The sequence below is a fragment of the Hippocampus bargibanti genome, linkage group LG22 (assembly GCF_051943395.1).
Source record: "Hippocampus bargibanti isolate YZ-2025 linkage group LG22, ASM5194339v1, whole genome shotgun sequence".
Lineage (NCBI taxonomy): Eukaryota > Metazoa > Chordata > Actinopteri > Syngnathiformes > Syngnathidae > Hippocampus > Hippocampus bargibanti.
The window spans coordinates 7,263,743-7,278,275 of NC_142755.1; the positions used below are offsets into that span (position 1 = coordinate 7,263,743).

At 47.3% G+C, this 14,533-nt stretch overlaps 2 protein-coding genes across 5 annotated transcripts in view; both read left to right on the forward strand.

Moving 5' to 3' along the window:
* The first annotated feature begins 557 nt into the window (after window positions 1-557).
* On the forward strand, window positions 558-5,908 carry irf5 (interferon regulatory factor 5). Its single transcript, XM_088988612.1, has 9 exons — window positions 558-990; window positions 1,134-1,335; window positions 2,345-2,519; window positions 2,587-2,612; window positions 2,678-2,705; window positions 2,773-2,976; window positions 3,056-3,445; window positions 4,037-4,155; window positions 5,470-5,908. The coding sequence occupies exons 2-9, from the start codon at window positions 1,162-1,164 to the stop codon at window positions 5,638-5,640; spliced, it is 1,287 nt and encodes a 428-aa protein (XP_088844738.1). The 5' UTR covers window positions 558-990; window positions 1,134-1,161; the 3' UTR covers window positions 5,641-5,908.
* Window positions 5,909-6,434: 526 nt separating this feature from the next.
* The window catches only part of tnpo3 (transportin 3), a 15,240-nt gene continuing 7,141 nt past the window's right edge, over window positions 6,435-14,533 (forward strand). For 2 of the 4 annotated variants that reach the window (XM_088988610.1, XM_088988611.1), the window contains exons 1-12: window positions 6,435-6,571; window positions 6,639-6,885; window positions 9,773-9,973; window positions 10,335-10,408; window positions 10,521-10,677; window positions 10,862-11,005; window positions 12,716-12,891; window positions 12,975-13,113; window positions 13,195-13,341; window positions 13,983-14,090; window positions 14,163-14,254; window positions 14,359-14,498. In XM_088988610.1, the coding sequence (XP_088844736.1) occupies window positions 6,766-6,885; window positions 9,773-9,973; window positions 10,335-10,408; window positions 10,521-10,677; window positions 10,862-11,005; window positions 12,716-12,891; window positions 12,975-13,113; window positions 13,195-13,341; window positions 13,983-14,090; window positions 14,163-14,254; window positions 14,359-14,498 (1,498 nt within the window). In that variant the 5' untranslated portion in view covers window positions 6,435-6,571; window positions 6,639-6,765. Of the gene's footprint in view, window positions 6,572-6,627; window positions 6,886-9,772; window positions 9,974-10,334; window positions 10,409-10,520; window positions 10,678-10,861; window positions 11,006-12,715; window positions 12,892-12,974; window positions 13,114-13,194; window positions 13,342-13,982; window positions 14,091-14,162; window positions 14,255-14,337; window positions 14,499-14,533 lie in introns of those variants that run through there. The other 2 variants (XM_088988607.1, XM_088988608.1) reach the window with 2 other exon arrangements.

The following is a 14,533-nucleotide window of genomic DNA, read 5'->3' on the forward strand; positions in this document are numbered from 1 at the left end:
TTCGTTTGGCAATTTGCATACTCTGCACCGGCAGCCAATCAGAAGCCTGCTTCGGACTACACCTTGACTGAATAGTGTACTTCAGAGTTTTGAAAGCCGCTGAGAAAGTGGAGTTCAGTGTGTATATATATATATATAATATATATATACATACAGTAAAGTCTCGTTATATCGATATTCGAGGGAGTCCAAAAAAATATCGATATAACCGGGACTATCGATATATCCGACCCTGTTTGCATGTAATTTTCTCCGTGCGTGCATAGAAATAGTATCGATATAACCGGGACTATCGATATATCCGATATCGATATAACGAGACTTTACTGTATATATATATATATATATATATATATATATATATATATATATATATATATATATATATATTCCTCGTCTCACCCCCCAATGGGTGGTATCTGTCCCCCATTTTCGGGTCCTCCAGGCAGCTTGAGGGTTCTGCGCAGTATCCGTGCTGTTCCTAGCACTGCACTTTTCGATAAATAATGTATATTTTGTGTAGTTTTAACGCTTAGAAAATTAGAAAGTAGAAAATTATGTGATGTGATTATGGGAACCTGGGAACGGATTCTTCTCATTTTAATGATTTCCTATGGGAAACATTTTTTTGGGATACACACTTTTCGCCTTACACACTCTGTCTGGGAACCAATTAAGTTCGTAAGCCAAGGTATCACTGTATATGTCTATACTGTATGTATAAAACAGGAAATGTGCGCGTTTCCGGCTTTTTTTTTTCAGACTTTTTTCTCATTTGTCATTCTCATCCCTGCGTTAGCGTTGCTCCTATTTTGACGGCCTGTGAATATTTAGCCTGATGTCATCGGTGCGTGGAGAACGCCCCTGAGGCGGAGTTGACTTTCACTCTGGAAGCTGCTGGGTTTGTTCCCGCAGTTAAAGAAGAAGCGTGTTTGGCGAGTGGCAAATTGAGGATCAGCCCCGCCACTGGGATGACGGCAACAGCCGGGGGTACGTTGTTCTGACATGTCTTGCATTCCGCGTCCGTGGTTGAAACCGATTCCTGAAATGTCTCCAAAATGTTGCTCGCGTGATGTGAATTTTCCACCCGCCATCAATCACTCGCTTTTGTGATTGTGGATTATTGTGGTCAGAATAAGGCACACTCCCAACAGCATCATCATGAACACGCAAGTTCGCAAAGTGCGCTTGAAGCCTTGGCTTGTGGCTCAGGTGGACAGCGGCCGTTTCCCCGGCCTGCGTTGGATCGATTCGGAGAGGCGACTCTTCCAGATCCCCTGGAAACACGCCACGCGCAGCGTGCCTCACTGTCAAGAGGGAAGCTCCATCTTCAAGGTCTGCCAAGACGCACTCTTTTGTCCCTTTTGCCCTTGTCTGAATAAAATGTTGGAAAAGTCATAAAACGAGGCCAACAGAAACCCCCACAGGAAGTTTCACTTCTCTTTTTTTTTTAGCATCAACTGCCTGATGAAGTTTTGACACTGTGACTTCCTTTTTTTGCCGTTTCCTCCTCCAACACTTCATTTTAGTTTTGTCGAATTCAGAATCGGAATCATCTTTATTGCCAAGTATGTAGAACACAAGGAATTTGTCTCCGGCAGAACACGCTGCACTAGTATCATAAGAAAAATGGAGGCACTATACAGTTCTATTTGTTGTCTAGTTGTCAAAGTCATTTTTTTGCCGTGGGCCACATTGTAATAATAATAATAATAATAATAATCATCCATTTCATTTATAAGTGCCTTTCAAAACTCTCAAGGTCACTTTACAGGTTACGTTTTTCTGCGGGTGTGCATGGGCAGCCACACGCGCCAGTGTTCACTCAACTCGGAAGTAACTCAAATAGAGATAGCTAGCCAATCGATAGCCAACAGATACATAGCTAGATAGCCAGCCAGCTAGATAGGGAATAGATAGCAAATAGCTATAGCTATATATTAATGGTGAGTATTATCTCAAAGTTATTTTAAATAATACAGTAAGGTCTTGTTATATCGATATTCTCATGAGTCGGAAAAAAATATCGATATAACCAGACTATCGATATATCCAACCCTGCGACATGTAAATTTTCTCCTTGCGTTCATAGAAATAGTATCGTAATAAGCAGTACTATCCATATAACCCATATCGATATAACGAGACTTTACTGTACATTCTGACATTTTGTTGAAATCACATATATACAGTATATTGTATAACAGTATATGTGCATGTGCCCCCCGTCGTCTTTATTTCCAGACTTTTTTCTCATTTGTCATTCTCATCCCTGGGAAGTACATCCTCTGTTTTGCCTTTTTCTGTGTGTGTGTGTGTGTGTGTTTCTCTTCCCGGCCTCCAGGAATGGGCCCTGGAAACGGGAAAATTTCAGGAAGGTGTGGACGAACCGGACCCAGCCAAGTGGAAAGCCAATCTGCGCTGCGCGCTGAACAAGAGCAAACAGTTTAAGCTCCAGTTCGACGGCACCAAAGAGACACCCTTCCAAGCCTATAAAATTTACCGAGTGCTCAACCCAGGTGAAGACTTGGTGCGGCCATTCCCGAATTGGTTCAAAATGTTGATGCGGTTTATTTTTTCTTGCAGACGTCGCCGCCACGTGCGCCGATGAGGTAAATTGCACGTATAGAATACATGACATGTTCTTGACCTCCCTAAGGTGAGGATTGTATTTCAGATGCCAGATCTGACAGAGCTGACGCTCGGTAAATCGAGTCATCCGTCACCATGGAAACGCAGTCTCCGCCGCCTGACATCTCCGCGGCTTTTCAGATTCCGGCTTCTGTGACGCTACGTCTTCGGTGTCCGTTCCACCCCCTCTTTGCGATGTGAACCGGTTCCGAATGACCGCCGTCGCCTCGGAGCCACCCCGGCAGGATTTCCCCGTCTTTGATCAGGTCAGCTTTGAACATCTCGAGGCGAGCGCCGCAGTCCAGGCCCAAGCGGACTCGGCCAACCTGCTCGGCAGCATCCCATGTTCGTGAAACTCGCATGACGTGGTCGGACGGTCAAGGAGCCGATGCGATTTGCTCACGAGGGTTTTCTGCTGCTGCAGCAACAGATCTGGAAGTGAGGTTTCAATACCGGGGGCGAGCAATGGGCTCCCTGACGATCAGCAACCCTCAGGGCTGCCGGCTGTTCTACGGACAGTTGGGGCCCATCCCGCAGCAAGTAGACCTGTTTGGACCCGTCGACCTGCAGCAGGTCTCCTTGCCGGGGACTTCCCAGATCCCGAGTCAGAAGCAGCGGGAATTCACAGAGGCCGTGCTGAGTATGATGGATCGAGGACTTATCCTCGAAATCTGGGAGCAGGACATCTACGCCGTCCGCCTCTGTCAGTGCAAGGTTTTCTGGTCTGGACCCGGTGCGCCCGATCGGGGTCTGCCCAATCGGTTGGCGAGGGAGAGGAGGGTCAAAGTGTTCAGCCTCAGCGATTTCCTACAAGGTGACGACCAGAAAGGGATAGAGAATCAACTTTAAAATTATTCTTGATACACGTCTGTGGAAGCTCCCAGTCGTACAGGAGTGGTCCATCGATGCAAAGGTTTCTTCAGCCGTCATCTGTACAAATTTGAAGGTGTCGGACGTTTCGCTTCTTATCCAAGAGGCTTCATCAGCGAACTAAAAAATGTTGCTGGTAGCTTTGGCCCTATATATATATATCCCTACTGTCCAGACGTGGCGGTGCCAGACTCTGTCATGATAGGAGTAAAGTGTCCTTGAGAGTTTTGAAAGGCGCTTAGAAATGAAATGGATTATTATTAAGTAATCAGTGTAGCCTCAGGGAATAGTGCTCTGCTCCCCCCCAACCTGAGAGCAGGGACCTATCATAGCAGATTCTGGCACCGTCACGTGTGGACAGTAGGGATACATACATACATATATAGCTACCAGCAAGCATTTTTAGTTCGCTGACGAAGCCTCCTGGATAAGAAGTGAAACGTCCGACACCTTCAAAGAAGTTCAGATGACGGCTGAAGATACCGTTTCATCTTTATACATTTAAGGGGGGGGGACTCATCAATGTTCTGTCCAGGACTCATCTGTTACCAGAAGGGTGAAGCTCAGAATCCACCCCCATATGAGATCTACTTCTGCTTTGGCGAAGACTGGCCTGATCAGAAACCAAAAGAGAAGAAACTCATCGTGGTTCAGGTCTGTGAGTGACACGTCATTGTTCCGATCACTTGGAAGATGCTGCTGCTTGTTTTAGTTTTATTTCTGCTTTGTCTTCGCTTGCTCTTCGGGTGAGGTCAAGGGTGGAGTAGGTGGACATGATTCGATTCGGAAGAAAAGCAGTGCATTAAAATGCAAGGTGGCATTTTGCTTTTGGCTCAGGCCAGACACCCATCCTTTCACATGGCATTGTCCTTACTTGAATATGATTATCATTTCATGGGTGAGGGTGGGGCTTACCGCCGTCGCAAATGAACTATTCTTTCATCTTTCTTATGTCGTTGATATTGCAACTCTGAAGATAGTTTCATTTACTTTCACTTAGGGCAGGTGTCGGGAATCTATGGCTCGCGAGCCATAGATGGCTCTTTTGAGGATTGCATCTGACTCGCCGATAAAACTAAATACATCTTCTCGCTTTTCACTGTTCATTTCCTGTTCGGGCGGCAGTTAGCGGAAAGTGCGATTTTGATTGGATGATACCGACCTATGGCGGATGATGTCATAAAACTTTGTGGAGAGAAAAAGTTCTGCCGTGATTCTAATTTGCAATGAAACAATACCATGAATGAACCACTTGAATATCTGCGGCACTTTGACAAGCCCCATGCTAACGTTAGCATCAATATACTTCTGTGAGAGACAGCAGAAAGCAAGCGTGCAAGCTAATGAGCAGCGTGCAGGCTAGCTAGCAGTCGCTTTGCCGATGGACCCAGCAAGTTGACTTTCATTCCGATCATTTGGCTGGATTTTTTTTACCAATCATGAGGAATGGAAAACTATTCATATTAATGGTGAATATTATCACAGATTATTTTGAATAATATATTCTGACATTTTGTTGAAATCGTGCGTGTTTGCATGTGTGTGTGTTTGCGTGTGTGTATGTGTGGCTCTAACAGAAAAACATTTCTACATATTTTATTTTTATGGCTCTTAGTCAAAAAGGTTCCCGACCACTGACTTAGGGTAAGAACTGTCCAAAGAATGATAAGGTCACTAATATCTATGCCTTTGTCGCTTTTTACATGCCGTGCAACAGCCACACAATATATTTTGTAATATATTGTGTGTATATTGTGTTTTGTAATGTATTTTGTTTTTCTACTTTAATTCCTTTCATCACTTTGCTGCTGTGAAATGTAAATTTCTCCACTGTGAGACTAATAAAGGCAAATCCAATCCAATCCAATCCAAGAAAAAAAAGGGCCCCGAGCTTCCTCGCACACCGCTTGACTTGACTTTTTGGGGAGCGCTTCATCAATGACTTGTTGTTGTTGTTGCTCTGTTTAGGTGGTTCCGGTGGTGGCCCGGATTCTAACCGAGATGTTCTCAGGTGAGCACAGCTGGTCCATTGATAGCATCCGGCTGCAGATCTCCAACCCAGATGTAAAAGATCAGACGGTGGAGCAGTTTAAGGAGCTCCAGAGACTCCTCCAGAGTCAAAGCACCCAAGGACCATGAATTGCAACAAGCCCACTGGAAACTGAGTTCCTTACCCCCCCACCCACTGCTCCGATTCAGAACAGAAGACCACATCAAGCAAGACCTGCGCACCAAGAACCCGCTGCATGTTCATGCGCCGCTTGTGTGACCGGAAGAATAGCACATTGTTTTGATTCACCAATGTGTCGTTGCTAATTTCAAACCGTCTTTTTTTTTTTTATTATGGAAAGGGTCTAATTTAGTTGTCCAAAATAAAAATCAAATGATGGTTATCGTTCAAGCATCATGGAACGTGACAGACTGAGATGGTTTGGACATTCAGACGTTGGACGTTCAGAGGAGAGTGGCTATATCGTAAGAAGGATGTTGAGCCTTGAACTGCCAGGCAGGAGACCTAAGAGGAGGTTTATGGATGCTGTCAAAGAGGGCATGAAGGTAGCTGGTGTGAGAGAAGAGGATGCACAAAACCGGGTTAGATGGAGGACATTGGATTGGATTGGATTGGATTTGCCTTTATTAGTCTCGCAGTGGAGAAATTTACATTTCACAGCAGCAAAGTTATGAAAGAAATGAAAGTACATTGATTTGCTGTGGCGACCCCTGAAGGGAAAAGCCGAAAGGAAAAGAATATTCTCTTTGTTACAAATGAGTCTGAACAACCAAGGTGTTGTGATTGATCCCCGTCCCAAAACCACTGGGGAGGAAGTCACAATTAGTGTCTGCCTATAGAAAGACTGTCATTCGGTAATTCACGGCGAAATATCACGCGGTCACCACAAAAGAAGAACCTTGCTTGCGTAACCCGCCTTACCGTTACTCCAACTGGTTTTGACTGAAATGACGTCATTGAGGATGATGACATTACTGAAAATATACAACGCGTTGCGATTGATTGATCCCCGCCCCAAAATGGTTGGCCTTCTACCCGTCTTCGTGCAGAGTTGCGTGGGTGAGTTTTTTTTTTCTTTGCGACCAGACAAGCAGAGCGGAACTCATGTCGTGGTTGGCGTTTGCAGTCGAACGAGCGGGGAGGTGACACGCGGGAAGCCCGTGCGAGATGGCGGTCAGCACACGCAACATCTAGAACTCGCACCGCGTTTGTCGCCTTGAGTGCTTGTCCGGCTCCCGCTTCTCACCCGAGCAATGGATGGGGGCAAACCGAGTCTGGCGCTCGTCTACCAGGCGGTCCAGGCCCTGCACCACGATCCGGATCCGGCCGGGAAGGAACGAGCTTCGTTGTGGCTCGGAGAGCTCCAGAAATCGGTAGGAAAAAGGGGACAGACATTTCGCTCACTGGGCGTGCGGGCATTCTGTCCGGGGCCGCTGTGGCTCCCGACGGGGTCGGAGAGTGGGGATAGTGGGTCCGATTGGGCTGGGCACGAGGGCGACTACGATTGTTTTGCTTTTACACTCAGCTCGACGATGATTTAGATTCGCTCAGAAACAAGTGGGCGATTTTTGCAACCGCGTTAGCATCTCAGCTAAGGTAAGATTGGCGACTAATGAATGAATCGCTAACCGAGCCGGCAGCTCGATTGACCCTCTAAGCTCTCTTTCAAAGAATATAGAACGTATTTTCGATCATAAAGTGACATCCACAGCATGCGAGTCTTTTGTGTTTGCTGTATATCGGTCGCTGAGCATGGCGGATGTAACCGCTGTGCTGACGTGCGCGTCTCAAGTCTCTCGGTGAGTTGAGCCCGTTCTTGACGCCTTGTCCGTATCGTAGTCGAAGCGAGGCCACCGAGCGCTGGTTCGAAAAAGGTCCCCAAGACTTGAGCGCTGCGTAGTGGGCGCCAAGTTCGCATTTCGTTGTTTGGCCGGCCGGGCGACTCGTGTGGGGACGGTGGTCCTGCTGCGCGCGGTTTGTTTTAACTGGTTGGCCTCGACTAAGCACGGCGGCCGCCGTTTCTTCCTGTCGTCTGTTGCTCTGTGCAAAACAAACAAAACAGGATCGTCATCATCGTTGACTCTTCGCCTGAATGTCACTTGCTCCCATTCTCAAGTCTTTAGGCTGGACACGTCTCGAGGATCAACATTTGGCCACGGATCCTAATATACACACATTAGTGAAGACAAAAAAATCATATCCCGTGACTGTAAAGTGTCCTTGAGAGTTTTGAAAGGCACTTACAAATAAAATATATTATTATTATTAAATGTCCATCTGTTTCTTTTCTGTGTCGAGTATATCGTTGGCCAAAAATCCTGGCCAAATTGACAACTTTGAGCCTCGTGGTGTAGACACGTCATTTAGAGTAAGGCATTACTGAAGCTGCTTGTACGCAATTACCGAATTACGTGCCATTACTTTTTTTTTTTATGCATCACCATTCGCCACCTCCTTGGAGCCTCAACTGGGAAGAGGGATTTCCTCCCCGCCCACATACTCTACGCAGCCAATCGTAAGCGAGCTCGGACGGAAAAATGCGCGCAATACAAAATCTAACTTAAAGCATCTCTGTCCGAACATTTTTTTGAGATACTGTAGCCGCAAAAATGTTCGTGACGTTGTAACTCGAATGTTCGTAAGTTAGGGAGCGTCAGTATATGACTTTAAAAAGTTTGATGTTTCTCATTAATCGTAAGTAGGTTCATTGTCAGATATCCCAGGCAAGTGACCTGTAGATGTATCCTAGAGCTTGATTGTGGCGTGGAGTCGAGCAAGTCGTGCTGTGAACTCTGTCCGACGCTGTGCGGGTCGGTGAAAGCGATTAAGGAAAAATAAAGAAAAACAAAAGTCGTTCGGCTACACGAAGAGGCCATGCACGATGACGGTCGATCACCGGGCATGCCGGGAGTCGGTGGGGAGGTGGCCAAAGTCGTTTCGGTGTTAGCTGAAGTCGTTGTACGGGAGCACGGCAACGAGTACTCTACGACTGCCAGTTTGAGTCGATCAATGGAAACTCTTCTAGCGTCCGTCGAGTCGAATCCGGAAGTGGGGTTGGTCGTGCTGCCAGGCACGGACAGGGTGGTCATCGGCGATGGAGAATTTGATCGCGCTGCCATGGCGCTCTGCAGGGGACTGAGGAATAACGCTGACGTCGGCGGCCGAGTCGACCATGAAGCGTCTTCCCGATGTCCGATCGTGGACATAAGCGATGTCTTGCGGTCATAAACGATGCAGCTAGTTACAGAGTCACCAGGCGAGTTGGACGGTGTTGGGCATCGGGGGTGCGGCAGGTTTCACGGTGGGGGACGGGGCGCCCACGGGTGGTGGCGGCCCATCGGGAGCTCGCTTGAGGTGTCTTGCTGTGAAATTGCCGGGTTCACGGGCGGCTGGGAAATCTTGTCCTTTCCATTCGGAGACTTGATACGGGCTTAGGAGGAGAAAACAAACCTCCTGGTTGGCTCGCCAATAAAGAGTTTGATGTTTCCCTTTAATCGTCAGTAGGTTCGTTGTCAGATATCCCAGGCAAGTGACCCGCAGATTTATCCCAGAGCTTGTTCGTGGCCTGGCTCCTTATATACCCTTGGCCTGCGTGGGAATGCATCAGGCCGACATCAAAGGGTTGAAAGGCGCACTTCCGTGTGACGCCACATATTCACACGGTCAATTTTATTGTTGTTTATTGTAAACTGATACAGTAATACTATCAGTTTACGAACGTAATTGGTTCCCAAAAAGTGTGTGTCAGGCGAAAAGTCCGTCTGCCAAACATTTATTTCCTATAAGAAACAATTAAAAATGAGAATAATCCGTTCCCATAAAACAATTTTCTACTAAATATCTAAAGTACTGAGTAACTGGTGAGGTCAAGACTGATTTGGGGTTGATTTATGCAGTTGTATTTGATTTTTGGCATTTGTTACTTGTGTGCTTAGTTTGCAATTTCATCTGAGTCTCAAATGACTCTGCATTTGACAATGATTATTAAAAAAAACTGCTGAAACAATTTTACGAGACCAAATTCACTGTTTTTTTTGGGGGGTGGGGCAATCATGGATGGCATAGTGTCGACATCTGAGAAGATGGAGGCCACAAAAGAAAAGAAACATGACGAACATTTGGATTTGTGGCCAAATTCTGCTCCTCGAGACGTTCCCAGCCCCTAGACTTGAGAATGGGAACAGGTGACAAGTTGTACCAAGTTGATGGGATGCGGCGCAACCCAACGGGACCCAACATGCCCCCGTTTATCTTGTGCAGATGTACGCGTGGGAGATCTCGGACCAGCTGCTGCAGATCCAACAGGACGTGGAGTCGTGCTACTTTGCCGCCCAGACCATGAAGATGAAGATCCAGACTTCCTTCTACGAGCTTCCTCCCGATTCCCACAATGCGCTGCGAGACTCGCTCCTCTCTCATATCCAGAACCTAAAAGGGCTGTCGCCGATCATAGTAACCCAGGTACAGCGCCGTGAATGTTTACCGCCCTTGCAGTGGCCTTCCTTTTGCTTGTCGCTTATATACAGTAAAGTCTCGTTATATCGATATCGGATATATCGATAGTCCCGGTTATATCGATACTATTTCTATGCCCGACGGAGAAAATTACATGCAAACAGGGTCGGATATATCGATAGTCCCGGTTATATCGATATTTTTTCGGACTCCCTTGAATATCGATATAACGAGACTTTACTGTATATGTGTGTTTGTGTGTATGTGTATATGTGTCTTTTGGTCTGACTGATTTCTTTTTTTCATGTTGTTTTTTTTGTCTGTCTGTTGGGGATGCGGGGGTTGTTATCTGTTTTGCTTCGTCTAGCTGGCGCTGGCCATTGCGGATCTTGCTCTTCAGATGGCGTCGTGGAAAGGATGCGTGCACACGCTCATCGAAAAGTGAGAATTTACTGAACGCGAGTGCGACGTGTCACTTTAATCCCGAACAGACTTTTGTGACGCAGCCCCACCCCCCAAACTGGAAACGTTTGCCTTTGCCTCTCCCTGCCAGGTACAATGGCGATGTTAGCTCCATGCCCTTTCTCATTGAGATCCTGACCGTGCTGCCCGAAGAAGTCCACAGCCGTTCGCTACGTATTGGAGCCAATCGCAGGACGGAGATCATCCAGGACTTGGCTTATTACTCATCCACAGTGGTCACGCTACTGGTGAGGGAGCGCTCGTGCACTCTTTGTCCAGCCATGCGCCCATTTGGCTCGCTCGAACTAGATGGCTAAATGTGCCTTACGCCAACTGAGCGATCCCACGGAAAAAGCACTGTTGGCTTGACGCCCTTGCAAATGGGATTCAGACTGATTGTTGTTGGGTGATAACTTGAGTTCATCCTTGTAGGCGTCGTGCGTGGAGAAGGCGGCCAGCAGTGAGAAGATGCTCATTAAGGTCTTTCGCTGCTTGGGTAGCTGGTTCAACCTGGGAGTCCTGGATGCTAACTTTATGGCCACCAACCAACTACCTGTGGTCCTCTTCCAAGTTCTGGTGAGCTGAACGCCGCTCATTCACACAACACCTTTGCAACTTGGTCGGCCGACGCCCCTTCGTCAGGGATCCCAGACGTCCACACTATTTCGTGGAATTCCGCTATTTTTTTTCTGCCAAAGTGATATTTTCTATTTTCATATACAAGTTCTTTTATTTATGCGGAAGAGCATTAGGGCCAGGTTGAAATATATCAAAAATCTGATAGCATCTCTGGTATTGTTCAGGGGGCCGGGCCAAATGTGCTGACGGGCCGGATACGGCCCGCTGGCCGTAGTTTGGTGACCCTGGTATAGACAGTGTTGTCGACCGTTTGACTTACGACCGTTTTGTCGGAACGGAACCCGGTCGTAACTCGGATGCGGAAACGAGACTGAAAATGTTTGTAGAGGTTATTGTGAGTGAGGTGAGAGTGAAGCTGGGACGCAACTGTCTTTTCAAGGATTTTGGCGATGAATGGAAGGTGGGAAATTGGACGTAATGTTCAATTTTCATTTCCTCCGCTAGCGTTACTGCTCTTAGTCGGATGGTGACAGTTGAAACGCTCCTTCCGTTTGCTCTTTGCTCGATGATCCATTACTCGTGTCTTTCCTCCAACTCCGGCCAACTTGCCTTATGTCCGCGAAAACTCAGCTGAATCTTCTTCACCTGTCGGAGCTCGTTCTCCAGCTTCCTCCACTTGCAAACCATCGACTCGTTAATTTTATATTCTCTCGCGGCGGCTTGATTCCCATGTTCCTCGGCGTAGCCGATAGCCGTCAGTTTAAACTGAGCTTCATAACCATGTCTCTTTGCCATTTCAGCGTTGTTAAAAAAGCAATGTTCTACATACAGCACATACCTGTTCTTTTATACACAATCCACGCCCACACATCCCCCTCATGTTCTCTCCCACATCCTCATGGTGGTCTCTAATATGTCCGCACATAGGGCGCACTGCACTACAGGGCACACCGCACATTTTGAAAAAAATTCTGAGACGTTTATATGCGCCTCATGTCGTGAAAATACGGTACATTTAATTTCTGAGCGCCTTTCTGAATTCTCAAAGACACTTTACAGTCATGGGATAAGAACTTTTTTATTTAATGTTAAGCAGATTCCTTACTTACAGACAGTGTATTGTCGGTGTTCAAATACCTGACATGTTTCGGCGACTACTTCCGCCTTCGTCTTTAGTTAGTAGTTTAGTACAACTTTTTTATTTGTTGTGCGGGTGAGCAGCGGCAGCCATTCGCGCCAGCGTTCACTCTACCCGGGAGTAACACAGCAGCAAAGTTATGAAAAGAAGAGGAAAGGAAAGAAAGAAGGAGAAAAACAAAATATAGGAGCTGCTGGAAAGGCAGCCACTTTCGCGGCGCCATCTTGAAGTCAAAATAAAAAAATAAAAAAAAACTCAGAACTAATAGATAGCCAGCCACATAGCTAGCTAGCCAGCCAGTTAGCTAATAGATAGCAAATAGTTATAAAATAGAAAGCTAATAGATAGCCAGTAGATGCAAGCTAGACAACTAGCTATGTAACTAATAGATAGCCAGACAGCTAGCCGCCCCGCTTGCTAATAGATAGCCAATAGATTTGTTATGTAGCAGATATTTAATATGCAATCTCGCATTCATAAATTTATGGCCCCCTTGACCCCCGGCTGATCTGTTTGATTTTCCTCTATTTTAATTTCCCTTGGCTGGGATCCCTGCTTTGTGCTCGCAGCAGAGGGACGACACCTCCACCAACCTGCATGAGGCGGCCGCAGACTGCGTGTGCTCTGCCCTCTACGCCATCGAAAACGTCGAGGCAAACATGCCGTTGGCGCTGCAGCTCTTCCAGGGCGTCTTGACGCTGGAGACGGCCTATCACATGGCCGTGGCCCGCGAGGATCTGGACAAGTGAGGCGGCACGCAACCTTTTGCCCCGGCAGCTTTTGTCCAAGCCGTTGGTGACGCCCCCTAATTCCCCACCCCTGTCCCAGAGTGCTTAACTATTGCAGAATCTTCACTGAGCTGTGCGAGACATTTTTGGAGACAACAGTCAGGAGTCCGGGTCAGGGAATGGGAGACTTGAGGACCCTGGAGCTGCTGTTGATCTGCGCCGGACACCCCCAGTACGAGGTAGGCACGCATCTGCATTCTGGGAAGAAACCAGCCCAAACTCCCAACCCGCCCCAACACTCATGACGACGTGCGATCCAGGTGGTGGAAATCTCCTTTAATTTCTGGTACCGGCTTGGTGAAAATCTATACAAGATAAACGACGCAGTCCTTCATGCCGTTTTCCGACCGTACATCCAGAGACTTCTGCACTGCTTGGCCCGACATTGTCAGTTGGACCCGGACCACGTGAGTGTTCCCGTCTCGCGCGGCGGACACCTTCATCGCTGCGTCTTTGCTTGACGCAGGCGAGGCTGAGAAATTTCCGCCGATCGGCGGATTTCCAACTTTTTCAGACCAAAATGACCAGATAAAACTAAATATGTATTCTCGCTTTTCGTTGTTCATTTTCTGTTTCGGCCTGTGTTGGCGGAAAGCAACGATACTGACACCCGTTGGCGGAAAGCGGCATTTTGATTCGATGATCTTGACTTAGGTGCCGTTGATGTCGAAACAACAACCCCCTTTTGAATTTGCGCACAAGTAAAAAAAAATCAGGTGTTATGTCGGAGGAACGCGAGGAGACAACTTGTGGCAGTGTGGCATATGCCACGTCAGGTTGAATAGACCGAAGGATTCGCCTTTGTGGAGAGATTCTAGATTCTAATTTGCAATGAAACAATACCATCAATGAAACAGTCGAATGTCAGTGGCACTAGGACAAGCCCCATGCTAACGTTAGCATCAATGTACTACTGTAGGAGGCAGCAGAAAGCAAGCTTGAAAGCTAATGAGCACGCATGTATGTATGTATGTATGTATGTATGTATCTATGTATGTATATACATTTTTAGACTTTTTTCTCATTTGTCAATCTCATCTCTGCGCAGGAAGGCATTGCAGAGGAGACGGATGACTTTGGCGAGTTCCGGATTCGAGTTTCGGACCTTGTGAAAGAAGTGATTTTCCTTGTTGGCTCAATGGAGTGTTTCTCTCAGGTGAGGCAACCGCGAAAGCCGTCTGTGGCCTGTTGGTGCTCTCGGATGCTGACGCTCACCTTCTTTTCTCAGTTGTATTCAACCCTCAAAGACGGGAACCCCCCTTGGGTGGTGACTGAAGCAGTTCTCTTCATCATGGCCGCCATTGCCAAAAGCGTTGACCCGTGAGCGGCGTTGTGTTTTTGGCTGGGTGGGGGTGGAATGTGTGTGTGGAGGGGGCGGTCGTTACACCAAAGGTGAAAGCAAGCTCATGTGGCTCCTGTTTTAGTGAGAACAACCCAACCCTGTTGGAGGTGTTGCAGCAAGTTGTGATGCTGCCAGACGGCGTTCACACGGCAGTGCGTTACACAAGCATCGAGCTGGTTGGCGAGATGAGCGAGGTCGTAGACCGAAACCCCCGATTCCTTGGTGAGGGCACATGTGAAACGCAGTACAGTGATACC